This window comes from Batrachochytrium dendrobatidis (assembly GCF_000203795.2).
Source record: "Batrachochytrium dendrobatidis JAM81 unplaced genomic scaffold BATDEscaffold_4, whole genome shotgun sequence".
NCBI classification, from domain to species: Eukaryota; Fungi; Chytridiomycota; class Chytridiomycetes; order Rhizophydiales; genus Batrachochytrium; species Batrachochytrium dendrobatidis.
In genome coordinates this window covers 677,436-704,281 of record NW_006281102.1, presented here as the reverse complement: position 1 = coordinate 704,281, position 26,846 = coordinate 677,436, and the positions used below count along the sequence as shown (strand labels likewise).

The window sequence follows — 26,846 nt, the reverse complement described above, 5'->3', positions numbered from 1 at the left end:
TATTCAATGATTATCAACTAAAAATATATTAATAACCGCAATGTATAACAAGGATATAAAACTAACGGATACAATATGCATGCGCCACGGATCCATCCAAAAAATGAGTCAACATGGCGTTGGATATCCGTTTAAAACACACGTTGCACATATTTTCATCTGTGATGCATACTCGCTTCGACTGCAATGTAAGCAGTTTTTGTTGAAGCTGGTAATTGAAATTTAATTGTATGAAAATGAACAACTGAGTTGATTAATCAAATGTATCAGGTGCTATCAGCAAGACAACTTATCAAAAAATGATTCATAGTATACCTGAACACGCTCTGATCGTAACATTGCGGTTTTCACAACATTCATATTTTTAGTATCAATCAATGCTTCTTGAGATTTTGATAAAAACTCTTCAAGCATTGAGAATGTCAGTTCAGGCTTGAGAAGCTTTAAGGCCTAAGTACAACTCGAAAGGTTAAAGATATGCAATATAGCTGCATGCAGAAATATCAAGCACCATTCAATTACCGCAGTGGAGTCTAGTTTATCTGCATAGGTCGAAAGAAACACAATATTCTCTTCAAATGTACGATTCGGGGCTTTCATTAGTAGCTCAAAAAGAATAGTGAAAACATGTAGTGACTCGGAGTCTAAAACATTGTACTGATCCTCACAATATTTGCAAGCAAGCGTGTAGTCATGCAACTTGGTAACGTAAATAAACAGGGCATCCTGATGCCGCTTTAAACGTCCGTATATTATTGCACGAATATTCAACAGTCCTAATGTATATTCAGTACAATCAAACATTAGTGCACCGCCAGTATGGCGCATCCTATACAGCCCAGTGAAATACATGCATGGCATTGATTTTAATCCACTACCTTCTGATGGCATTCGTAAAAGGATTGCTTCAGGATCATAGTTGGTTGAAAAGCAAAGAAACTCTGCCAGCTTTGTATGAAAAGTGGTATCTAGCAAATATATACACGTTATGATCATCATAGTTTTAGAATTGCTTTATATAGTTTTATGTGAATAGTACTAACCATCCGAAACCGTATGCAGTTCTGTTTTTTTCAAATAAGCAAATGCAAGAGCATTGTGGAACGAGCGCGTTGTGTCTGAAAGGTCAAAAATGACATGTTCCAAATATTTAACAGCCAGCAATGGAGCGCAATCTAGTAAAAATTCGTATACTCGAGCCCTATCTTCCTGTGATAGCTATAAAGATGTTAAAGTATATTCACAGAAAGCATAGATTTGAAACGTATTGCTTACCTGATTTCTATCTTCAGTGAATATGGATAGTCCCAAGTCAGCGTTTTTAGATATTACCAGAGGGGTGTATTTAAAAACTAGTGGCATTTGTTCAAATAAACTGAGCCGCTTAAGGTACTGTGCCAAAGGAACTACTGAATCTTTTGAATCAATATTCGATGCAAGCCACTCGAGAGCCTTCAAATGTAGCTGCTTTGCAAAATATAAATCTATCAAAGCATCAAATTTCTATATAATTTATAAGTAAAAAAGGTATGCGTGTGTAGCCAACAAATAGTTTTATCACGTACCTTTGTGTGATTAAAAAGAAGTTCTGCTGTGGCTATATCGCAGTGATTATCTACCCGAACCAAAGATCGAAGAAGAGGACTATTCAATGCTAGATATGCTTTAAGCAAGCTGGTGTCGATAATGACCGACAAATGGTGAACGTCATCATGCGTAGGTGTGTCAGACATAAAAGGTTCGCCATTAGCAATAAAGTGTTCTGCTGATGCTATTTCTGTAGACTGAACTGGTGTATTAGAAGTGTCTTTAATTTGAAAACAATACTTTGCGAGACGAGCGCGTTCTCGCAAAAGGTATCCTGAGATAGCACTGACTGCATCAAGATCAACATTAGGTGCATTCCAGTCCACTTCAGCTTCAAATAGAGCAGGAAGAAAATCCAACACATCCAACGGAGATGCATTTAAAGTTTCAAGAATTTCCAACGCATCATCAAACAACTTTTCTTCGGTAAACATGTAATGTGCTTGAAGTGCTCGTACTTTAGTAATATTCGATATCTGTTTTGACCAAACAAGGATTATAAAGTATATTGAAGGATGAAATAGAAAACAGTGTTGCAGGAATCAGCAATCGAAAAATGTAAATATATACACTAGAACAAAAACGCACCTTGTCTTCCTTTCTTGAAAACTCGAGCTCGTCAATAAATTTAAGCGCATCATCAAATCGGTTTTCAGATACAAGCTCATCAATCTGAAAATAAATGATCAATATTCCAAATGTTAAATTTTCAAACAACCCAATTTTCAAAATAAACAGTCGTGGGAAGCATAGTGCATAATAACAATGTGATACACACTTGATCTTCAAAATCAAGAGGAAGTAGTCGCCACACATTGTAGGTGCTTGCAGCGAAAATAAGTTGCCCTGGAAGTAATGTTAGGCAATCTGGTAAGCAAATGGATTGCAGTATCTGACCCGACTTTACACTCCGCACCTCTACTGAATCACAAATCAATGCAGCCAAATAGTAATCCTCGTAAACTAAGCAATCATTAGCCTAAAGTTGATTTAAAAACATTGCAGACAACTTGTTGTTTACCAATATAAGATGGTATGGCCGACCACTCAAATAATCTATCCAGAGTCTGATTGTGAACATCAAAGTGATAACAAATTTCTATATATTAAAATTGCACAGATATATACAGTAGGCGTAAAATTGCAATGGTTTAGCAAATTTTAAAATACACTGATTTGGTGCTTATGCATACCATCTACAAAAATAACAATGCAATCAATCTTACCCTCCAACGTAAAGAACATTAAATCTCCAGGTGCTTGTACCATAATGCACGGCGATTTTGGCTTGGTTGTACGTGATACTCCCAGTTGCTCCAACGTAAGTATTGAACTAACGCTTCCAGACTGTGTATCGACATAGAATACACCTCCAATTATTGGGAAAACAATGGTATCATCTCCAGACCAGATTAAACTGGCAGGTATATGTGATAGTTTAATCTCCTATTAAATAGAGTAAGTTACAATACTCGATTGGAAATCATCGCTACATCAGGAAATACATCAAATCAAGCAATAAAAAGTGCTATCAATAGTCACCTTGAGTTGAACAACTTCGTATTGAGTGGCAGTAAATATGATAATTGATTTTCGAACAATAGCTGCAAATTGATCATGAGTTGCAGCTGTAGCTTCAATAGCACTCTGTCGTGCCTGAATAAAGGAGCAGCCTTTTGTTTTTGGAAGTGTCGAAGGTAACAAAAGTGTATTATAGTCGCACATAACAAGCAAGGAATCTAGCAAATCGACACATTATATTCCAAATAAAAAATTATGAGTTGGATTGTTCTTGAACTGTTATAACTATATATTACTAGTAAATTCTATGTACCTGAAAGAACTAATAGAGATTTGCTTGTTGGAAGAACCACAAGGCTGTCAATTGGCTTTTTTGAGAAATCCTTGGATACCTCGGAAAGCATAATTGTAAAGGACGGTTCATCTGAAACTTCGTAAGCAAGAATTGCACCATCCGATGTACCCAAAAATAGTTTTGAATCTAAATACATCAATAAAGCATAAATGATTGTATTAGTGTTTAAAAAGAATATTTTGTCGAATAGTTTGACTAGAATACAACTCCAATTTCAGAATATACTGCATCCAGAATATCCAGTTATTGACTTCAAAGACATTATAATCACTATCTGAATAAGAATTCAAAGTTTCCTGGAATCTGAATCACATACAGGCCAGTCAAACTTTAAGGTTTTTGAGTTGAATAATTGATTTATAGCACAGTTACTGTAGATCTATCAAAGATTTAACTAATGCTCAACAACTATAAGATGCGCATGAATTCAGTCAAAAGAAGATGCATTTATATAATATGTGCATTTCTCTAAACCAAACCGATCGAGATAAACCATACAATCAACGACATGACCCTAGAGAATATGTACAACTAGGACAGTAAACCCAGTCAAGACAGCAAGAGTATAAAGCAATAAGAGCCAGGATAAAAAGAACATTATGCTTACACCAACTGGCAGTACATTGAATTTTTAGTGGAAATCCTTCTATTACTAATTGAGGATGCAAGACTTCATACATGTTAACAGCAAGCTGAGCAAGTTGAGATTCGCTTACGACCAGCAGGTTTATTTTGGCCAAATCAAGCATTTTATGGGGAATAAAATTGGCCATAAATTATTGTGAATTTTGGGTTTGAAAGCAGCAAGATTCACTCAACTTGCAAGTATATTGTCATGTCCACTGTGGAAGATGACTTGTTTGGAGACGAGAGCTCAGATGATGGCTGGGGTAATCAAGGTGGTAATTCACATTCTTATGAAGAATCTGAGCAGTTGGACAACCCACAGCAAGGCCAGTTTCATTCGCATGGTCATCTTGCAAAGCCAGCCCGCTATTCACCAGATGAGACCGGACAAAGCCATCTAGAACTTGATCAGGACAACAATGAAGATGAAGATGATAATCTTTTTGGTGATGAATCTGATGATAATTCCCAACGCATGGGGAATGATGGGTACAACAGGTATGCAAGAGTCCTGCACTAAATATCAGTTTCTATCATATATCTGACTATATTGCTACTAGTGAGGACGGTATCAAGAATACCGAGCTGGAGCGAAGAAATGAAGAGATTTTATCTCAGCCTGAATTAGTTGTCGAGACCAGTCTTCCAACAGTTGGTGGTCCTCGACCAGAAAACGAAAATGTATGTTTCATTCATTCGGGCTTACATTGTTCAAATCTAAAATAGTAAATCAGCGATATTGATTCAAATTCTGGATTGTTGGATTTTATTGTTCATGACAGCTATTTCTGATCAAACCACCCAATTTCTTGCACATTGAACCTATACCATATGATCGGGCAACGTACGCTCAACTGGATAATGATCTTGAAAAAGACGAAGACGGATCTCGAGAACGGGCTCGTTTGCATGTTGAAAATACGATTCGTTGGAGATATGATGCAAAACACGTAGGTCGACCATGCTCTGGCATCATTCAACTGTACAAATATCTTTACAATGATATTCACTGCTATGACCTATTTATGCTTGGAGTCTTAATCATTATTATTTTATCATTTCTAGCCTGATCAAAAAAACTCTAACGCTCGCTTGGTACGCTGGGAAGACAATTCATTTTCGCTACTTGTTGGCGAGGAGCAGTTTGAAGTTGCTGTAACCTCGTTGCAAAATCAGCATCACTATCTCGCTGTTCAACATTCTGAGGAAGGATATATTCAAAATAGGGCACGCTTTAACAAACTAATGTCATTCCGACCCTTTAGTGCACAGAGTTTGACTCATAAAAGAGTAACAATGGCTATTGTTGGTAAACATAGTAAGAAAAATCGTACTAGATTGATCACTACAACAGAGGATCCTGAAAAGGCAAAACAGTTGGTTGAAAAGGTATGACTGTTGGCTCTAGTATTTAATGTATTACCTGGCATGCTAGTTTTTATCAAAATACTCATGTGATGTTTTTTGTAGGCTGAAACTGAGCGTCTTAAAGCTCGTCGTAAACTTGAAAGCAAACGCGCCAGCACAAGCGCTCGCGAACGAGGTGGTAGAGTCGATTACTACAACGGATCAGACGATGATTCACACTATCGATCAGGAAATCGAAATATTATTGATAAAATCAGATCTAATCGATATGATTATCAGGAGGAAGATGATGATGGGTTTGTTGTAGCCGACGATGCATTGGATGAAGACGAAGACGACTTTCAACGATCATCGAAGCTTATGGCAGCGAAATCTTCTTCGTATCTGAAACGCAGTGCAGCAGCTGATTTTGATGAATCTGATTAGATTTTGTAATAAGTAAATTTATTAGGAAATTGAATACACATTGAGCCTTTATAAAAAGTATTCCTGTAAATCAAAAGCAAGATGCATTCCCACCACTATGAACAACGATAACAGTGAGTGATGTAGAATCATTCGAGTAAACTGGAAAACATTTCAATAGAATTTCAATAGAAACTTGAATAACCAGAAATCGCATATGAATGAGTTTGCCAGCGATTTCCATCAAAATCATTTGAAGAAACTCGACCAACACGCTCAACTTGCATCTTTGCTTCGAGTGCAGAAACTCTGAAATTGCATTGATGGCAAGTATTGCATTCTGACTGATGGCCTTGTATTGATGAATAGTTATTAAAACCTATGCAAGGATTTCTGCATGGCTTTTTTCAATGTCATGGGCTACAACCTGCATCAATGCTTTTCACTTTAAAGCCTGATCCTTGTACTAAAAAGTGCATGCCATTGGCTATATCATCTTACTTGTGACCTGCTTTATCTCATAACCAATGTGTAGTCTGTTAGTTTGGAAAAGGAGATTTTTGGAGACTCTGACGATGATTTCGATTCTGAAGACAATGGCAAGTGGATCAGTGCTAGAGTGCCATGATTTCAGTCTATCAATCAGCCTTTTACTAATTATAAATCAGCAGAATTCTCTTTACCCGCTGCTGATTTGACTAGATCTGAAGAAAATAATGACACTGAAGCGGCTGTACATCAGGATGCAGTGTATGACGAGTATGCAGACAGAGATATTCCACTTCCTTCATTTAAACGAAAGGATGATCTTTCTAATTCAGAACCAAAGTATGTAATAGTGGCTGATATGCATATTCATTTGCTCTGATATATTCAGAGATGCAAGGCTGAATTTGACAGTCGCTGATTGCATGTATAATCAATTAGACCAGCCAAGAAAAAAAAGCAAGTTTTAAAACGACAGACTGAGCAGGAAGATGTAGACCCTATATCTACAGAGGCTCCACTAAGTTTGGATTCAAGTTAGTTGCTTTGTATCTACAACAAATGCATGCTAGATCTTAAACTAACGAGTCAAGATTTATACTAATTAGTCAAGCGTCGAGAGGCTAGAGACGATGTGGACGCTGTAATGCGTAAAATTAAACCTAAGCGCAACAAGAGAGATCTTCAAGATGAAGCAGTAGGTTAACTATCTATGCGGTATTTGGGGTTGATTTTAAAGTGTAACATCAGTTTGAATTTTAGGAAATAGATGAATTTATGGATGCCATGCTGAATAAAATGAAAGAAGCGGCTTCAAATGATCAAGAATTCAACAAAAACAAGCAGCCTGCGATTGCCAAGTTGAAGCTGTTGCCATCGGTTCTAGATCTATTGTCGAGGCAGGTGTATATATATTTATTATAATACACCCTGGCGGATAGTATGTGTGTATTAACGTTGTTTTGAGATTTAGAATCACTTGGTACTCGCAATTTCTAGAAAATAACATTCTAGAGGGAATCAAATTATGGTATGATTTCGTTGTTGATTATTTTTACTCGTTAGGATGAAATGGCATGTTTTGGCTGATATATTGAAATGTTTAACATGAAAAATTTAAACTCGAGATAGGCTTGAGCCGCTTACAGATGGATCGTTACCGAGCTTGGATATTCAAAAGGGAATGATGGAAACTCTTTCCAAGGTTAGTCGTTACTATATGTCTATTTAAAAATATTGAAATTATGAAGCACTTATGAGATACTATGGTTAAATATAGATGCCTATCGAGACTCATCACCTTCGACATAGCCTTGTGGGTCGCATTGTCATGTTTTATACTAAATGTGATCGTGTTACACCGAGCATTCGCCGAATTGCAAATGATCTTATTCGTGAGTTTGTTGTATTTTCACTAGCTTAACCAGATGATTCTAGGTCGATTCTAACAAAATAATTAGGTCGGTGGATGCGTCCTATTCTGAAACGAAGCGCCAACTACAAAGATCAAGAGCTGCAGGAGGTTCGCATCAATTCTTTAGAAACTCGTCCATTCAAAAAACAGCGCCCACAAGCCTCCGAGTCACCAAGGTACGTTATTTTATCACGCTGAATTTCTGATCTATACCTCATGTTTAAAACCCGATTTTGCATTTTTCCAAACTTTTCTAAATCCTGATGGCTGTTGGAATTGAACTTTTAGCTCTCAATCTATCATGTCATCTGTGCGTGCTCGTATTCCCATGCCGGTAGCGCCTTCATTTACAGTAATACCAGTTAGCAATGTGCCCCAAATTGGAAATGGAGAAAAGCGTGTGGACAAATACCGTAAACTCAAATCGACCATGAAAATGATTAAAAGTCGCAATGCAAAATAAAGGCCGATTATCTGTACCTACACATGTATTGAGAACAGCATTTCGATAATGATTTGGTCAAGAATGCAGTGCAAGTGCAATTATTGTGTTAGACACCGATTGGCCTTGTTAGAATATTACATTAAAACCGGACTGGACTGGAACACTTTGTTTTGAAACTGATTCATTGATCCATGTGCTGATTCTCGGATATTAATTAGCTTGCAGATTTACAAGTGATTTACGTGATTGTTTTGCTATAACAGTTTCCAAGACCAACAACAATACATGATTATGAGATAATGTACGAGTTGAAAGCAATGCTGGTTACTAATATGCATTCATCTATTGTGATACTCAATGAATTGGGTCGGATGAAAGCGAATGCTAATTTGGCCTTTAACAACCTCAAAGAATCCAATAAAATTCTTTCCACTTTGGATCAATTGTTGAACTGATGGCTCAGACAATGGATGATATGAGTGATCATGGACTGCATGCTACAGACCTTGGATTCTTCTCTGTGATTGACCAGAATTCGGTCGATGACCATTCTATGGATCCTTATTCTGACCTCGAGCATGATTCTATAAACCACCACTTGAATGTGGCCAGTTCTGCTGCAACTGTTCCATCAGCTACTGTTGCTCTAGAGAAAAATCCGGATGAAGTAATAGAAACTGACAGCACTGATATTCTATCCAGACAGGCAGTCGGTTCTCATCTCGGCACTGGATACGAATGCTTGTCCAGTGGGCTATTTTTCGTATTTCAAGAAGACCTAAGTTCTCCGTTGGCGGATCTGGCCAGATCAACATGGGTAGATCCTCCTAACGGTGTTGCTGGATTTAGTATAGATATACTGGATACAATATGGAAAATACATTTGGCTCCTATAGGATTCAAACTGCGCCAGGTGATGGTCTTGGAGCATTTGCAGTATTTATCAAAGGTAGTTTACCATTGCTTTCATTTCCAATACTAGAATATTGCATCTTCACAGCATCATGACAACTTTCTACTAGTTATTCTTTTGATAAACCTTTTGATGGGTCATTAAATTATTTTTGGTTGCTTATCTTGTTTAGTATCTTGTTCCAAACTATGAAATATCGGCTTCGACGCAACCTGTTCATACACTGTCTATTGTACTGATGATCAATGAAATGTTCCGATTGCGGCGTGCTGATCCATGGTCTGTTTTCGCCGAGGATTTGTCGAAATTTGAACTACTTTTCTTGCAAGTTCAGCATCTGCTTCTTTCTACCGATTACGATCTTGGATTTGATGAAAGGAGATTTTTGTTGATTTTTTTGACTCATTGTTTTGAGTCGCTAGAAATACCATTTGTACGATCTGAATGCCTCAAGATTACAGGCATTGGTATATGGCACGAACTTATGAGTAGAGAAATTTGCGAGCAACATGTGACCGAGGCTCCTGAACGTCAAGCATTGTGGGAGCGTTCTGAAAAACGATATCAAACAGGTACATGGCTTGATTCTATGCTTTGTTTTTGAATTTGATTGGTTTGATGATCTAATAGTTTTGTTTGAAACTGCGTCTAGCCAAGCAATCTATAAAAGAAAAGTTACTTTTCAATCGTTCGTTTTTAAGCAAGCTTATTTGGGGATTTTTAGACATTTTAGCTGATATTCCTAAAAGCGGATCTGCTCCTCATGGTGCAGTTGCATATTGCGAGAGATTTGTAGAATTTCTTATATGCCTTGATTTTCAACTGCCCACTCGCCGCCATGTTCATATCTTGCTTTTCGATCATTTAGTTGTGACTAGCTGTTTAAACAGTACACTCTATGCACTGTCTCTTAAAGTCAAAAAAATTGCGACCTCTACTTTGGCAACAATAGATTCATGGGTTTTTCATGAATACACACCTGGACCTATTTTTAAACGATTGGTGGACCGTCTTGAGTACTACTCAACTTTTCCTATTGACGATGTTACTGGAGCAGCACTTTCAGCTCGAGATGTGCTTGATAAACACTATGCCTGCATTCATAAGGTCCAAAAGATCTGTTTCACTTTATTCAACGATTCTCTTGGAGAGTTTTCGTTACTGAGTATTAGCAATATGTCTTGCGAGGAGATCAAATCACACTTCAAGCCTTTGAGTGACGCTACTCTACAAGAGTTTTGTAAGCGTGTCGGCATTCGTACTACATTGCCCTTGACGCGAGCCGATGCAATGGTGCACTCGCGCAGTTTTTTAATTGATATGATTTGCCAACTGTTGACAAAACCAAAACTTCGTAGTGACACAATACACATGGAGTCCGTTTATCCAACTGAAAATACACTTTTTGACGAATCAGTCTGTCCTGCTAACAATCTTTTTAGTAACACCCACTGTTCTCCTGTTCCGAAACTCACCCTTCAATACTTGACTATGCAAGACTATGCTCTTCGCCAGCTTGATCTTCATAAAATTTACTTTTTCATGCAACTTCGAGATTACATTGAAGACGCCATCATGCGTCTTTCTCCCACCTATTTGAAGGATACAATGTCTTCTAAAGGTAGCACTATATTCAAAGGATTTTCTCAAATAGCCCTGCCTATTGTTCAGGTACTCCAATCGTTATACATTATAAATTTCATCTGTGTTTTGGGTATGAATACTAACACATTTGTTTTACAATTTACTGATTTTTAATAACATAAATTTGTCAAGTTTCAAATATCTGAAGTTGGACATCCAATGCTTACTGAATCCAAGCCTGCTTTTGTTAAAGGGGACCTTGTCTATTCTGTTGGAAAACTTGCACATAATGTGCGAAACGAGTGGGATATGATTCGTCCGGGTGATCACTTGATTCTCCTGAATGTTCAAATGCAACCCACTGCAAATGAAGACGGATTTGATCCTATTGTGACGGATCTTAATATCGGGGAGAGCGGCGCGCTTTTTATGAAACGCTATGGTATTGTTTCTGTGCGAGGCTGCGAGGTTTGTGAATTGCTTGGGGAAAATGGAAAACCAGTAGACGATTTTATATCTGCCCAGACTACCCGCATTCACGAAGATAAGCCTAGAGTATGGCGTAATCAGAGATCCATTAGCGTACTATTTGATACAAATCAGTATCTTTTAGACACTCTCACTGGAAATAAGGCAAAAACGAATGTGAGCGATACTTTTAATGTAGTGATCCGACTGCGTTCTGAGCTAAACAATTTCAAAGCGGTTTTGGACGCTTTGCGCGATGCCGCCCACTGCAGCGACATAGTACCAGAATGGTTTCATGATCTTGTTCTTGGCTATGGAGATCGAAAAAGTGCCCACTATTCTCAGTTGGAGTTTTCAGATTGTCCTGTGTATGTTGGTAAAACTTTTGAAAGCCTTGCTCATCTGCAAGAGTCTTTTCCTAATTGGAAGTTTTCTGCAGCATATGGTTCGTCTAAAACAGATGGAAATGATATTTTGGCTCCTCCTTTTGTGTTGACATTACCACAGGCTCTTTTTGTAGCCAGCGAGTCTCGAGATCCGCTACCACTCTCCGAATTAAAAATTGGTAGCAAACGCAGCTCTGACGCCATGGAAGATTCTTCCTTGCAAACTAATGATTCAGTTACTGTCAAAGTCGAATCTGTTGGCACGCCCATGGATTCGATACTTGATAGTACGGACAACTTTGCAAAAGCCAAAAGCCTTAAATTTACACGTGAGCAATGTAAGTATGATGATTGTATACTGATTCTATATCAGTCTATTATACGTTTAACAATAATACTCTTCAATTTATTCTAGCCGATGCAATTATATCAGGATCTATAAAAGGACTGACGCTTATATCAGGAGTGCCTGGCTCTGGAAAAACTAGTATTGCTGCTCAAATTGTATCAAACATTGTCAATGGATGTCCGTCAGATCGTACATTGGTTGTAGCTCCTACTCAACGCCAATTAGTTCGACTCTTAGGAAACTTGATTCAGTTTGGCGTAAACGAACGCTATGTTATTTCATTATCTCATGGATTCGGTGAGCTTCGAGCAGACAGTGACGAAGCTTTGGGAAAGCTAGGTCGTATAAACCATCTTTTATCTCGTCGAAAGCATCTGCTCACTCGAGTTGATCAACTGGCTAAATCAATTGGGGTTCCTGGAGAACACGGTAGCTCCTGCGAAACTGCAAACTACTTTTACTCGTTCCATGTTAATTCGCTATGGACTCAATATTTGGAAGATAGTAGTCGACAGTCATCCCTTGCGTCCATCACGAAGAATTTTCCCTTTACCCACTTTTTTACATCTGTAAAGGACCGCCAAAGGATCAGTTTACTTTTTTCAGCAAACTCCCTAGAAAGTGCAGTTTCTGCTGCGACTATGCTGTACCAACATATACAAGACATATTTAATGAACTTGCTGAAACACAGGCGTTGGAGTTGTTGCGATCTCGCAAAGATCGCGCAGATTATATTATATCAAAACAAGCACGCGTTATTGGTATAACGGCAACGGACATTTCTCTTAAACGTCGCGAACTAGCTCGACTTGGATTCCACTTTCAAAACTTTATTGTTGATGATGCTCATCAGATGTTTGAGATGGATACACTTGTATCGCTATTGCTGAATCGTCATACTACGTGGCAAACGCCTAAAAACGACCAGGATATGCTAGATGGACTGAAGCGCATTGTTATGACTGGCAATGCCGTTTCTTTGCCACGATACATTTCTAGCAATGCACTAAAGTATTATTCCAATTTTGATCAAAGTTTGTTTTCACGCCTCATCAAGCTTGGTGTCCCGACACTGACATTAAATGTGCAACGTCGCCTACGTCCATCCATTGCATGCTTTTCGCGCGTATTCTATCCATTGATGCGTTGCGTTCCCACCGACCAATTGGATTTGCAAATGAAACTAGCCAACCCAGGTTTTGTATACGATGCACAATTTATCAACGTAGATCAATTTCTTGGTCAACACGAAACTGAGCCCCGCAAAGATTTTTTCCAAAATCTTGGAGAAGCCGAATATCTAGTTGCTGTGTTCCAGTATATGCGATTGATTGGGTATTTAAATGTGTGCTGTCTATCTATTTAAAAAATGTAAAATTTTGAAACTAATGCAATTGTGCTAATTAGGTATCCAGCTGGAAAAATTGCCATTTTGACACCATACAAGGGGCAAAAAGAACTTATTCGGGATGTTTTAGAGCAACGCTGTTCATGGAATCCAGTATTTGGCACGCCACAGCATATTAAAACGATTGATGAGTTTAGGGGCAATGTGGCAGACTATGTTTTGGTGTCACTTGTCCGCACACGCACAGCTGGTGTTATGGATGATCAAATCAAGATGGCATCATTGCTGTCATCTGCTCGCTTGGGATTGTATGTTTTTGGTAGAATCTCTACTTATATTTCAGAAAAAGGTTTGTTTACAGAACTTGCAAAGCGTCCTACAAGCCTTTACCTTTACTTGGATGAAAAATACAGTCAGGGATTTTCTCGAGAGTTGGACAACTCTAGCTTTGAAATTGGGGCAGATGGAGACTTGCCAGAGACTTTGAAAAACCCATCCATTGTTTGCATGAGCAATGTGGAGCATATGGGTCAATATGTTCACCAGATGGCTCAAGAACAATTATCTTGGCTGCAGCAGCAAGTCATATCTCAACCATCAGGACATGGGGCACGCAATGGAAAATGAGATTATTTGGTAGATGTAACAATAAACTCGACTTGCTTGCTGTAACCCTTTTATCACTCGATATAACTGTTGTTACTGTTAATCTGGTATTTTTGATGGCAATGTGTGTATGTGCTGGCTGTTATTGGTGCTTTTACAATAATAAATCGGTTTGTACAACTAGATACATGAGATCAACAGACATGCAAGTAGACCGTTTTGTATCATCAAATAAATTAAAATTTTATATTTAGCACCATGTATTTTACCGTCGTATTCACGTAAAATGAAACATTGAACTAAAATGCATGATACAGTCATGTTTGATTGGTGCCAATCTTACTGGGAAACATTGTGCTCTTTGGACTCATTTTTGTACAAAAATACAGAGCAAATGTTCACATTTTTGTTCCAATACACTCCACATCTTTTCAACCTCCAACTTTCCTTTGTTCCAAACATTGCGTGATGGCATGGAAACAACGGTTGCATTATTGAGATATGTTGAACTAGAACGCGAACATATCTGATATTAGGATATTAGAATAGTTTCAATAGAAAAGGTAATCCATTTCCAATAACGAATATGTGACGATTGTTTATTCCAAGACAATCATTACAAGATCAGTACAAAAGTGTTTCATTTTACGTGAATACGACTGTAAAATTATTTCTAGCTTCATCCTTGCTTTAATGATACAGTCATCAACCCATGTTTCAGAACACTCGCATCCAGGACAAACCGTATCCAACGCTTTAAACTTTCCGCCAAACCCCGCTGAAATCTCATTACCTTATATAACGACCATTTCAGATGGTACAAACTCATTGTATGCAGACGGTAGGTGGCTGCAGTTAGACCAGCCAAGTACTAGACAAAAGATTTGAGCGATGTTTTTAAAATAAAAAGTCTAGATATACTAATGCAAAGGATGGTATGTGACCGAATACGACATCAACCCTAGGCAATAAAACCGAATACATTGACCCATCTTTGTATCAGTATCCACCTCAAGCATCAAACTGTGAGAAATTACCCGAGATAGATATACACGCTCATGAAAGACTCGCGGACGATTCGAATGAACAAGTGCGAGCAATAGTTAGGTTGGAAATTTTTATAGGGTCATTGGTTTTGATGACTGCATCTGACTCAAGATAGACACTAATGCTCATAGTTTAAACATTGTATCACACAATGTAAACTCGGCTGTTGATATTAGAATTCGTCCCATTACAGATTCGGAAAGATTAAAAGGAAATCAACATAAAATTGTGCAGGCTACAAAAGATAGGCGAGCCGTACAGGCAAGTAAAAAGTCATTTTCAACACTGTGCTTTATGCGTACATATCTCAAGTACAATCTTTTAACATATTCTATTGCACAAAGGCTTATACTCCTGATGGGAAAATATCAACCATGTTATACAATCGCGTCTTTGATGAAGAAACAGGACAAAAAGAGTTTTTCTTGCAGTCTGGAATTCAAGAGCTCGTTACACAAGCCATCAATGGGTAAACTAAGTGATCTTGTATAAATCAAATACCTTGATCCAAGGATCAAAACTAGACTGTTTTTAAATTAAATATGGCGCAATGTTAACTTGCTGCTTTAAATGTATACACACCCCACCAGATATTCTGCTACAATATTTGCGTTTGGTCAGACCGGAAGTGGAAAAACATTTACTATTACTGGGCCAGAGGGTGCTCAGACCTCAGATACAGTAGGTATTGTCCCAAGAGCCTTGAATTTTTTATTTGAAAAAATCAATGCTATGCGTAGTTCAACTCAGCTGGAAAGCATCCGAATCCAGGCATCCTATCTAGAAATTTATAATGAACATGTATAGTAAATTGAGTTTGTATATTTAATCTTTGCATACTATTTAGCAAATCAACATTACTAAACCGTTTGAGACTATGCAATAGGTTCAAGATTTACTCAATCCCCACAACTCTGCACTTCCAGTTAGATGGAGTGCCGATCGCGGATTCTATGTCGAGAATCTTTACATTGTGGATTGTGATGGTTTAGACGACTCACTTGCTGTATTAGAGGAAGGCAAGTAAAAATGACTATTGCTATTCGACTATACTGTTGGTATCTATTACACATCCAATTGAAATAACAAACTGTATTTTTCAACCCGTCAACAATCTAGGCTTGAGAAACAGAACTGTTGCTTCCCATGACATGAATGAGCACTCATCTAGAAGTCACAGTGTGTTGACTATATATTTGGAAACACAAAATAAAGACGATTCTATGGGAAGAACGGTAAAATGCCATGGAAAGATCAGTTTTGTAGATTTGGCAGGTTAGATTTCACACTTTAAAACACAGTGATGACTGTCTTTTAGCTTATAATGCCTACTAACATTTTTGTATATGTCAAGGAAGCGAAAAGGTAAAAGAATCAAAAGCAGCTGGAGATACTTTTGCTGAGGCATTGAGCATTAACAAAAGCCTGTTAAATCTGGGAATCTGCATATCTGCATTATCTGATCCTAAAAAAAGAAATGGACATATACCCTTTCGTGATTCCAAACTTACAAAGCTGCTTGCAGATTCTCTTGGTGGACATGGCGTGACTTTAATGATAGCATGTATATCTCCTGGATCGCTCAACATTCAAGAAACAAACAAAACGTTAAGGTATGCATCCAAGGCTTGTAAAATCCAAACCAAACTTGTATTACAGCTGGACCCAAGAGAAGAAATACTGTTGATTCTCAAACGTGAAATTATGGGACTTCGACGAGAAAATCTGATGCTGCGAGGAGTTATCGATCGAGATCCAAAACATGCCATGTCTGGCTTGGCAACTAAAGATGTTATGGATAGAGAACACCTTGAAGGATTGATTGCAAGGGCTCGATCTACCCGAAACCCTTCTCATTTTGAAAGTGGCTATTCAAATAGACAATCAGCCAATGTCCATCCAGTCTCCAGTACTATCCATCAAACAGCTGCTGAAGAATTTGATGCAAAAGCTATGCACGAAAGAAATCATTTTGTATACAGCCAATCCAATCCTGCAAGTGTTAAACCATCCACTACGACAAATGCCAAGGAATACAAGCGAACTATTGGAGATGCAATGGAATTTCATGATACAAATGACTATCAAGGACGTGTACAAATGGGAAGACGAAGTGCAATGTCTACGCGTCAGACCACTAGATCCACCCGCAGTTCTGGAGGTTTTAAAACGGATGGTCATTTTCGTTCGACATCTGCTCACGAATCTCGACCCTCAACTATGGCTACTGAGCGGGTACATTCTTTAAAGTGGTCCAATACTCCTGCTGGTCATGAACATGTGGTTTCTCAAAAAGACACGATAAAAAGATCGGGGAATGCCAATCCTGCAACAAAAAGTGCATCTCAAAAACTAGCACCAACAAAGCTACCTAGTATTAATACCAAAGCAAAACCAAAGCCGCCATCTGTCTCTACTTCTCCTGTGAAACTAGCTCAAATTCAGCAAACTCATTCAGATCGGAACAAAGAAAAATCGGCTCAAAAAAAGTCCAAGTAAGTTTAAAAATGGTAGATTGAATTCAACAATTTTTAGTTGATTACTCAAGTATTTAAATATAGAAGCGATCCAAAACAGACTGCATCTCCTGCCAAAAATAATGTTAAAAGACCATCTAACCGAGAGCACCCTCCTATAGCAAAAAACCGCGAGGAGTTTACTTTGCTTCAATCTAATGATGGATATATAGCCGATCAAAAACCATTGAAACCGGTTCCTGTTGATATGGTTCTAGAGGCAGTCAATAACAGACATCAATTACTGAGTGATGTGCATGCATTGGATAATGAAATATCACGAATGTCGGTGTTGAATAGATAATAAACTGGAATCTTCAAGTTTGGCAACTCCATTGTTGAAATGCTTGAATGCAGAGGTTGGCTTGAAATCATAGAATGCCATGACTTGCGTACCAGTCTTGGACAAAGTGGACAGTAAACCTGTTTAATCTACTTTATACTCTAGTCCATAGCAGATCCAACTTGGATGCAATGATTTCCCATGCATGGACAGTATGTAGCTGCAAGACCATCGAATACAACGCAACAGACCTGCAATACTATACAGGATTCCAGTGCACACTTGTCTTGGTCAAGATGTATCGCAATACATGTCAGATCAACCAGCATTCTCGATAGAATCATCAAAATTGATAAATACGACTTTCCTTTACATTTGTACTTTTATTATTTTGGCATGTCTGTGCTGCTAGAAACTACATTGGGCGAGTTGGTCATTGACCTTGAGGTCGACAAGGCTCCACAGGCCTGTATCAATTTTCTTAAGTTGTGCAAACTCAAATACTACAACTTTGTTTTAGTTCATAGTGTTCAGAAGCATTTTGTTGCTCAGATGGGTGATCCATCTGGAAAGGGTACTGGCGGAAACACAGTATGGGGGTAAGCAACAGACATCAAATATATACAATTTCATCCTTCGATTGTCAGAATCTTGACATGTTAATCTCATCTACAACTTTAAATAGGATAATTCAGGACAAAGATAACCAGGTATTTGAACCAGAGATTCATCCCAAGCTCAAACACAACCGAAAAGGCATTGTTTCCATGGCATTGGTGCCATGTGATGGCAGACTCATGGCAGGATCACAATTTCTCATTACTCTTGTAGATACTCATCTCGAATATCTTGACAGAAAACAAGCTATTTTTGGACAAGTTGCAGAGGGATTTGAGACCTTGGACAAGATTAACGATGCCATATGTGATCAAGAAGGTCGACCTTATCGTGATATTCGGTAATATTGGCATTATGAATCATTTTGCATTATCTTGGTTCAAGTAGCATATCCACGGCTTACAATGTCTTTTATGTCATACATGTGGACAGGATCAAACATACAATTATTCTGGATGATCCGTTTGACGACCCAGAAGGGTTAGTTGTTCCCATCCGATCGCCAATCCCATCAGAAGAAATGCTCAAATTGAGTCGAATTGGAGAAGAGGACGAGCTTGCACCCAAGCTATCTGAAGAAGAAGCTGATCGTTTGCGAAAAAAACAAGAAGCCGAGGCTCGAGCATTAACTCTAGAAATGATAGGCGACTTGCCATTTGCAGATATCAAGCCACCAGAAAACATTCTTTTTATATGCAAGCTGAATCCAGTTACTAGAGATGAAGATTTGGAACTGATATTTTCTCGATTTGGAAATATACTGAGGTAAAAACACTTTCAGATTGCTTCGAGGTTAAAATCTAATTATTGGTATCTGCATATTCAACTTTTAGCTGCGAGATTATTCGGGACAAGAAAACACAAGAGTCGTTGGGATACTCTTTCATCGAGTTTGAAACCAAAGAGCAATGCGAAGAAGCATATTTTAAAATGGTGGGTCGAGTCTATTTATGCTTTCTGGCCAAGATTGGCCTTTTATATTTTGCTCTAACCATACAACTACTCAATTATAGGATAACGTGTTGATTGATGACAGAAGAATACATGTAGACTTTTCACAGTCGGTTTCAAAGTTGCATCGAGAATTTCTGGGTAATATCAACCACCTTGTTTGTCATTTACAGCGAAAGATTCTATTCCGCTCTGTACAGTATCTAATCGTTTGGTTGGCAATCTAGTGAGTAAGCAAGGTAAAAATAGTTTTGGAGATGGTCTTGAGAAGCGACAAAGATACAGAGACGAGGTTTCAAATCAAAACGAAGACTACGATCTGGTATTTGAACATGGTGGAGACTTGCATCGTGAAAAGCAAGGCAAAACATCGATATCCACAAGTGACTCTTTTAAAAAGAAACACCCAACCAATGATCATCGCAACCATCGGGACGATGGCAGCACTCGCCATGACCGACACAAAACTGTATCCCAACGCCCATACCAAAACAGCCCAACTCACGCATCAAAACACTCTGAGCGAAAGAGACATGGCGATAAAGATTTGGAAGAACGAAAAATAAAACGATCATTTGTTTGATTTAGTTTCAGCAAGCTCAATGAGACGCTTGTCGATCTGAGGCCAAGTTGCTGTAATAAGCTTTATAAGCTCATCCATGAATTCTCCTTGTACAATGATCTCTTCTACACCTTGAGCATTTTTAGAAACTGATGCACCGCATGCAAACTTGGAAGCCATCTGTTTTGCAGCCTTTTTAAGATCCACATCTGTGAGACAATGTAGTGTGAGACAAGTGATTACTCCAACAAACGATCATTATAGTGAGGATAAGAACATACCAAACTTTTCAAGTCCATTTACAATGGTAATCCGCTTCCGTTTTGTTCTTTCAATGGTAGACAAGACGACCTTGGCCTGTATTGATACCCATGATGAGTTAGGAATGTCTCAATCCGAGTATTGCAAACCGACTTCATGCATGATACAACCAACCTTTGGAGTGGTCTTTTTCGAGGATTTGGAGGGTACAGCAGCAGGCTCTTGACATGAGATGTCGAGGGTTGATACTTGGGCTACTCAGAGTAGGTTAGTGGAGTGGGTTGCCATTGAGCGAATCAACTCGAGTATTGCTTACCTTGTACTAGCTCGGTTTCTCCATACAGTTTTACAAATAGGTTTTGATCATGAGTTTTCAACCAAGCCTTGCACTCTGCAATGGCAGTGCCAAACTCGCAGTACTATCAGGTCAATGTTTAGCAAGTATTTATAGAAACCAACGCTAGACTCCCAACTCACCTCGGGAGGAACACTGCAGTGTCCACAATATAAAACCTCGACAACTCGGGTCGTCGGTCCTTCCTCTGCATTTATGTCTGCCATGATCCACTCGAGTAAAACTTTATGGATTGGATTTTGATTTGCAATCGTCCAAAATCAAGCCATTCGACTTCTACGATGCAAAGTAGATTTGTTTGCTATACACTCGTATTGTTTATCATCAGTAATTAACAGGTTTTATTTAGAATGGGTTGATTCATTGGCATCCTGGATAATCGTATCTAGAGCAGTGGCTAGGGCTGCTGTCCCTTGTGCAATGCCAGACGTTGATGGTATACTAACACCATTGACCAATCCTGCCATCAAATCTGTATTGGAACCGCCTAATGCATTTCCTGAAGGTGGGATCGCTCCTGCTTTAAACTTTTGGTTGAGTAAAAGTTGCTGGATCCCTGTCGCCGTGCCTGAACTGGATGAATCGGCGTGTCCATTAACACTAGATAGCAATGCCTGTTGCTGAAGCTGCGCTTGTTGTGCTTGCTGCAACTGGCTTTGATTCATCATCGAGGTAATCAGTGCAGCATTGTTGTTGGGAATGAATCGTGAGTTATTTTGTGACATGGCTGCATGTTGTTGTTGTTGTAAAGCCTGATTATTAAAGTAAAGTTGTTGCAATTGCTGTTGGGCAAGATTGAGTGATGTGTTGGATGCTAGTGAAGGAATACTATTTTGTGCAAGAGACCCGACTAGATTCATCGTGGCTTGCTGATCTGTCGTGCTTGCCTGCAACTGATCCTGCAGCTGGGAGTTCAACAGTGTTTGGGATGGGTTAAGAAATTGCATTTGAATTTGGGCTTGAAGTGATTGGGGTGCCAACTGCTGCGATTGCTGTAGCCGAAGTCTCTGTTGTTGAAGGCGCATTTGGTACAAAGCGTGCTGCCCCTTCAATTGCTGAATCTGAGCTGGTGTCATGCCATTCAGAGAGATTGGCATAGCAGAGGACGCTACTGTGGAAGATGCCAAGGCAGATGCAGTCGATGCAGATGAAGTAGATAGGTACAAGGAATCTGTGCTTTGAGCAGAATTGACAGCACCATTAGTGGGCGAAAAGCTTGACGAATTAGCTAGAGCGGGCTGCTGAATAGATTGACTAAGATTAATTTGTTGCTGCGCTTGACGCTGAGATTGCAGCATCATTGCTTTAACAGCGGCTGTTCGCGGATCCAGTTGCTCTTGAATCTTCTTTTTTGGTTGCACCAAAGATGGTTGTGAAGTCCCCTTGGAGTCAGTAACAAATGAATTCGATTTTGAAAGCCGTTTTTTAACAGGTGTCGGTACATTTGCAAGAGATGCTATGCTAGGTTGAGTCGTAGCTGTAGAAGTAGATTCAGTAGCTAGTGCAGATGAATGCGCTGCAGCTCCAGTAGGTGCCCGTATCACTTGAATAGGTGGGTTCGTAGTAGGCAATTTCAGAATATCTGGTAATGGCTGAACATGAATTTGGTCTGGGAACGCAGGCTTGTTCATTAGTAATCGATACTCTTCTTCAAGAGGAGCAATTGCAAACGCCCTGTTTGAAATAAGCCTAAATGGTATGCAACAAGTGCTGTTAGAAACCATGCAAATTTGGCAATCGTGTTATCCTATTGTTGCTTACATATGGTCATCCTCGTATTCAATCTCCTCGTCCATCTCATCATCGCTATCATCAAAGCGCCACTTTGTAGCATGTGCCTCATGCAACCTTCGATCTGATTGGCAATGCCTTCGGTCAAAAACAATGCGACCTCCTCGTCCTATTCTCCGTCGAATACATGCTACGCGTGGAGTATTCGCTTGTAAAAAATGTATATCTGGAACTTGATCGGAAAGAGGAACTGTTCTCCATAAATTAAGTTCATCTGTTCCTATTCCCAAAAATGGATCCTAAATAGTGTATGTAGAATGACGAATAGTTGTCAACAATACATGCAGCATACATGGCAACTATACCAAAACACAATTACCTCGGTTACATCAGCCCATCCGTTTCGTTCATCCAAGTTTCGAATCTTTTTGACCTTGTCCTCTACGGAAATAGTACTTGGACCAAATTGATCGGCAAATAGTTTCGAGTCCAGATCAGAAACCAAGTTGGCAGCGTCGCGTAGTTTTTGCATAGGAATCCTGATTTTAGTGGATTCACTGAATAATAGTTTAGATATTCAAGGATTATAATGCTACAAAGAATAAAAGCAGTTGCGTACCCAGTTTCATCAAAATCGGTGAGTCGACGACTTTTTTTACGACGACTATCTGGAGTAGCCTCAGTATCTACCACGCCAAGTCTTCGCTTAAGACGACGTACAAGAATACGTCTTTCAAAAATCAAATGCTCCATGTAAATGCTATCGCGACGAGTTTCTTCTCGTTGAGTGACAAGATCCAGAATCAGTTTAGCATTTTTTAAATCTTCTCGTAGTTTTCGTAACTTATCAAGACCTTGAATATCAGCACGTCTTGCTTTTCGTATAGGCTTTATTTCTCTGCGCCGAAAACAAACGTATGGATCGCTATCAGGTTTTGAAGAAATTTCTTCAGTCTACGGATAGTACAATTCAACCATGTAAGTTTAAAAGCCAAGACAACAGACTAGTAATCAAGCAATAGATAGCAACTTACTTTGAATTTTGGAATCAGTGAAGACAACTTTTCAGTGTATCGTCTGTATTTCCAATGCACATAAATATTGGCGAGAGCATCAGGAGATAGATTGAAATTTTGTGGATAAATAGACTGGGAGAAATGGGATTGAGTTTCTTCAAACGTAGGACATTCACCAGAAACCTAGAGCATTCAAAAGTGGAAACACATTACGAAACCGAATGTAACATTGCAAGGATAACAATGAAAAGGATTAGCAGTAGTGTACCTTGTCATTTCCGACATTATCCAATGCAACGATAGCGGCTTCAAAGTCGTCTTCAAGAACGTGATCCGCCTTGTTCTCATGTTTACGGTTGTACGTGGAGATCCAATCATCATCGATTTCGTCAAGATTGTACATGCATCCAATAACATCCTCGACAACGGTGGAGAAGCGAATCAAAGATTTGGGAAGCTGAAAATTGGGAATGTAAAGAGACTCGAAAATGTTGAATGGAATCAAAGTGGAAGCATCTGGAGTTGGGATGACGACCTGAGTGTTGGTGTGGTTTGCAACCAGAGCAGCCTGGAGATGGTGTTCCTAAGAGATTGAACAATACAATAGCAAGAACAGATGAGCAGACTAAACTCTTGAACAAGTTACAACAGCAAACGAACCTCTTCTTCTTCCTTTTCGACACCTGTAGCAACCTGCGGGATGGTTCGATTCAGAGCAGAAGACTCGTCCAGATCCGGAGCTTCATGAAAGTGATAAATGGAAAGAGGACGACGAGCATCAACCTTGCGAGACCTCAAAGCAGAGCCAGTTGTAGTGGCAAGGTCTCTGCCTCTAGCAGAGTAAGCCATATTTCCTGTTGGCATAATAAGACTTGAAGTCTTTGATAAGCAACTTGCGCGAGCAAACCTTGAAAACTGCACGTCTGGTTTTCTTTCAAGTTTCTATCATGGACGCTGACTTGGATGTTGTCCTCAACGATCCTGACAACGAACTGCTAAACCAGAATGCCTTGAACATCGAACTTCCTGACTTGGATGTCGCTGCTGCTCCAGAATATTCAGAGTTGTTGTATCATGAAGAACCCTTGTCTCCCTTTGACACTCCTGTCGATGCCTTGCCTTTGACACTGGGTTTGGATTTGAATCTGGGCTTGAGTTCTCATCCTATCGATTCAAGTTCTGCTCCTGATACTCTAAACCCTCCTGTTGGTCTGCACAATGATACTGCAAGAGACGACTCTCAATCTAGTCTGCCTTTGTCTTCTCGCTCTGTCGCAAGAACTTCTCGCACTCCCTATGAACGTCCTAAACCTGATACTGGATCCCATCTTAGATCAAATGAACGCACTGTTGGTAGTCGTCATCTAGACTCGTCTTCTTCAAATCGAAACTGTCGAGTCTATGTTGGCAACTTGGCTTTTGGTTGTGGTTGGCAGGATCTTAAAGACTACATGCGGAAATGTAACTCTCTTTGAATCCCTCTATTCTCTCCCATTCTTGGCTCAGTGTCTTGATAACTTTTGTCTTGTTTAGGTGGAAATGTTCTTTTTGCTGATATCATCATGAGAGACGGTCGATCGTTGGTATGATTTATCGTTTTGTACACATTTGGCACTTGTTGCAATCAGTCTGATTTCATCTCGTCTTGTTTTATATCATAGGGATGCGGCGTTGTAGAATATTCCTCTCCTGATGATGCTCAACGTGCCATTCGTGAATTGCATGATTCAAACCATATGGGTCGCACTCTCTTGGTGCGCGAGGTAAGACCTCGCTTTCGTTTTGTCTTTTTAGTCATGTCCACCATTGTTCATTCCATAGTCTATAGGACAGAGAAGCCGATTCACGACGTCCCAGTGGAAAAACTCGATCAACCAATCGGGACAGTAATAGAGGCCCCGATCGTGATTCTGGAAGTGACCGCTATAGTCGAAATGATCGCACTAGATATGATGACAGGTCTAGCCGTGGTCGAAGTGGTCGCAGCTATCGTGATAACGACGATCGTGATGATCGTCGTCGTGTGGAGGGTCGCGATGATCGTGACAAGAAGATTTTTGTTGGAAATGTACGGTCTTGTACTCGTGAAAATGGTTCAAATCTTGATACTGCATTCTAATGGTCTTCAATGTTTAAATGACTAGCTTCCTTTTGTTGTAAACTGGAAGGATCTGAAGGATTTGTTTCGCAAAGTTGCCTCGGTTGTTCGTGCAGAGGTATTTGAAGATCATGATGGTCGTTCCAAAGGCGTAGGGACTGTGGAGTTTGAGACTCCTCAGCTTGCTCGCAATGCCATTTGTAAGTCACTTTCAACCCTTTTATATGCAAACCTATATTCTAATCTGTAACTTGCACAACTCAAATAGCCATGTTTGATGGTTACGAATGGCATGGGCGCAGACTAGAAGTGAGAGAGGTGGGCATTTATGTTGGATATGTACAGATGTGTAGTGTATTGTTGCTGGCTGTGATGTTGGCTGAATGGTAGAGGCTGGGAATTAAGTTGAGGAAGATGGTGGTTCAGACACTCCTCTGGCTTTTAAGCTGCCGCATTGTATGCAACAGTGTTTTATTTCAATTGTACCCTTTTTTGGTACTGATTTGTTTTATCAAAACATGGCATGTGGGATCAATGTGTGTCTGTTCCTTACCAATATGATGATGTTTGGTTCATGTGCTGGACCCAATACATGTTCCATGTATACTGCTATATAATTAGGACCGGCGACCCGGATACCAGGGCGGAGGGGATAACAGCCGTCCCTCACATCAAGATCGTAACGATAGTGGGAGAACGTCTGGAAGAAGCCAAGATGACGGCAGAAATAGGGATGTGGGCAATCATGGACCATATGGGGTTGGATTCATACCTTTTGGTATGCCTTCTCGCAACAGTGTAGGATATGATATGCGTGATTTCTATCCCAATGCAGCACTTGGCGTTATTCCTGGAATGGGGATTGGACCGGGTGGTCCTGCTGCTGCTGCGGCAGCTGCTGCGTTTGGAGCATATTTTAGCGGGGGTGCAGGCAACAATGGTAATGCAAGCGTCAATGGCTTTTATCCCGGATTTGACATGTTTGGAGGTGTAGGATTTTCAAATGGAGGCATAGATCAAGGTAAATTGTAACCCTATCACCCGTAATGCAATCATATACTGACAATGTCGTCAATACTATGCGATGTCAAGGAGATGCAAGGTCTCGTATAAATCCTGCAATACGAGGATCTATTATGCAACAGCAGTTTCAACAGCCTTCATCTCAACAGCAGCAACAGTATGGCAATACACAAGGACAATCCATTCAGCAGCAACCACAACAATTTCCATCTCAACGAGACAACTACTTTTAAGATGGATGATTTGCATAATGATGAATTGGCATTTAAAACGATGGCAGTCCAATATATTTTTATCAAATGAATTTATCGCAATTATTTTTCAAATATCTGAGTGCAGCGAATGAAAAACGATCAATTGATGAATTACAAACTACAGCTGGTGTCAATAGGATAGAGTATAACCAATATATATATATTAGTTTAGGTTGATGTACAGATTGTATAAATGAATCTTTTGTCAAAACAAGATCAAATGAGTGATGTTTTATACTGAATCAAAAAAAGAGCAGCAGATTATTGC

General features: G+C 39.4%; 9 protein-coding genes across 9 annotated transcripts; 6 read left to right on the top strand and 3 right to left on the bottom strand.

Moving 5' to 3' along the window:
- Positions 1 to 4,212, bottom strand: BATDEDRAFT_87461 (uncharacterized protein; the record flags this gene model as incomplete). Its single annotated transcript, XM_006678055.1, has 13 exons — positions 1 to 208; positions 316 to 450; positions 523 to 776; positions 879 to 968; positions 1,044 to 1,218; positions 1,276 to 1,503; positions 1,566 to 2,063; positions 2,176 to 2,259; positions 2,366 to 2,508; positions 2,814 to 3,033; positions 3,130 to 3,326; positions 3,422 to 3,589; positions 4,071 to 4,212. The coding sequence occupies 13 exons, from the start codon at positions 4,210 to 4,212 to the stop codon at positions 62 to 64; spliced, it is 2,481 nt and encodes an 826-aa protein (XP_006678118.1). The 3' UTR covers positions 1 to 61.
- Positions 4,213 to 4,298: 86 nt separating this feature from the next.
- Positions 4,299 to 5,884, top strand: BATDEDRAFT_87709 (uncharacterized protein; the record flags this gene model as incomplete). Its single annotated transcript, XM_006678165.1, has 5 exons — positions 4,299 to 4,588; positions 4,651 to 4,771; positions 4,873 to 5,040; positions 5,156 to 5,479; positions 5,561 to 5,884. 5 exons carry the CDS (start codon positions 4,299 to 4,301, stop codon positions 5,882 to 5,884), a joined length of 1,227 nt encoding a protein of 408 aa, XP_006678228.1.
- Positions 5,885 to 6,459: 575 nt separating this feature from the next.
- Positions 6,460 to 8,226, top strand: BATDEDRAFT_87710 (uncharacterized protein; the record flags this gene model as incomplete). Its single annotated transcript, XM_006678164.1, has 10 exons — positions 6,460 to 6,466; positions 6,535 to 6,691; positions 6,791 to 6,885; positions 6,958 to 7,046; positions 7,112 to 7,254; positions 7,323 to 7,379; positions 7,481 to 7,553; positions 7,629 to 7,743; positions 7,810 to 7,939; positions 8,052 to 8,226. 10 exons carry the CDS (start codon positions 6,460 to 6,462, stop codon positions 8,224 to 8,226), a joined length of 1,041 nt encoding a protein of 346 aa, XP_006678227.1.
- A 436-nt stretch (positions 8,227 to 8,662) lies between these two features.
- Positions 8,663 to 13,884, top strand: BATDEDRAFT_34802 (uncharacterized protein; the record flags this gene model as incomplete). The annotated part of the gene is made up of 7 exons (XM_006677945.1): positions 8,663 to 9,157; positions 9,294 to 9,693; positions 9,774 to 10,792; positions 10,898 to 11,897; positions 11,975 to 13,244; positions 13,317 to 13,565; positions 13,671 to 13,884. The coding sequence occupies 7 exons, from the start codon at positions 8,663 to 8,665 to the stop codon at positions 13,882 to 13,884; spliced, it is 4,647 nt and encodes a 1,548-aa protein (XP_006678008.1).
- Positions 13,885 to 15,480: 1,596 nt separating this feature from the next.
- BATDEDRAFT_10506 (uncharacterized protein) lies at positions 15,481 to 16,557 on the top strand (the record flags this gene model as incomplete). The annotated part of the gene is made up of 4 exons (XM_006677669.1): positions 15,481 to 15,711; positions 15,797 to 15,933; positions 16,037 to 16,185; positions 16,265 to 16,557. Coding segments are annotated over 4 exons (810 nt in total), but the record flags the coding sequence as incomplete, so codon positions are not given.
- Positions 16,558 to 17,473: 916 nt separating this feature from the next.
- BATDEDRAFT_19244 (uncharacterized protein) lies at positions 17,474 to 19,861 on the top strand (the record flags this gene model as incomplete). The annotated part of the gene is made up of 6 exons (XM_006677746.1): positions 17,474 to 18,308; positions 18,395 to 18,667; positions 18,760 to 19,092; positions 19,161 to 19,260; positions 19,341 to 19,419; positions 19,479 to 19,861. The coding sequence occupies exons 1-6, from the start codon at positions 17,911 to 17,913 to the stop codon at positions 19,859 to 19,861; spliced, it is 1,566 nt and encodes a 521-aa protein (XP_006677809.1). The 5' UTR covers positions 17,474 to 17,910.
- BATDEDRAFT_6271 (uncharacterized protein) lies at positions 19,850 to 20,614 on the bottom strand (the record flags this gene model as incomplete). The annotated part of the gene is made up of 5 exons (XM_006677644.2): positions 19,850 to 20,049; positions 20,122 to 20,229; positions 20,272 to 20,355; positions 20,418 to 20,520; positions 20,579 to 20,614. Coding segments are annotated over 5 exons (531 nt in total), but the record flags the coding sequence as incomplete, so codon positions are not given.
- Positions 20,615 to 20,776: 162 nt separating this feature from the next.
- BATDEDRAFT_34799 (uncharacterized protein) lies at positions 20,777 to 24,087 on the bottom strand. Its single transcript, XM_006677944.1, has 7 exons — positions 23,864 to 24,087; positions 23,472 to 23,786; positions 23,222 to 23,386; positions 22,807 to 23,141; positions 22,567 to 22,744; positions 22,218 to 22,486; positions 20,777 to 22,145 (listed from the first exon to the last, which is right to left on the bottom strand). Exons 1-7 carry the CDS (start codon positions 24,065 to 24,067, stop codon positions 20,798 to 20,800), a joined length of 2,814 nt encoding a protein of 937 aa, XP_006678007.1. The 5' UTR covers positions 24,068 to 24,087; the 3' UTR covers positions 20,777 to 20,797.
- A 63-nt stretch (positions 24,088 to 24,150) lies between these two features.
- BATDEDRAFT_87457 (uncharacterized protein) lies at positions 24,151 to 26,687 on the top strand (the record flags this gene model as incomplete). The annotated part of the gene is made up of 8 exons (XM_006678163.1): positions 24,151 to 24,664; positions 24,737 to 24,786; positions 24,865 to 24,966; positions 25,032 to 25,271; positions 25,348 to 25,501; positions 25,570 to 25,619; positions 25,923 to 26,322; positions 26,394 to 26,687. 8 exons carry the CDS (start codon positions 24,151 to 24,153, stop codon positions 26,555 to 26,557), a joined length of 1,674 nt encoding a protein of 557 aa, XP_006678226.1. The 3' UTR covers positions 26,558 to 26,687.
- Positions 26,688 to 26,846: the final 159 nt, after the last annotated feature.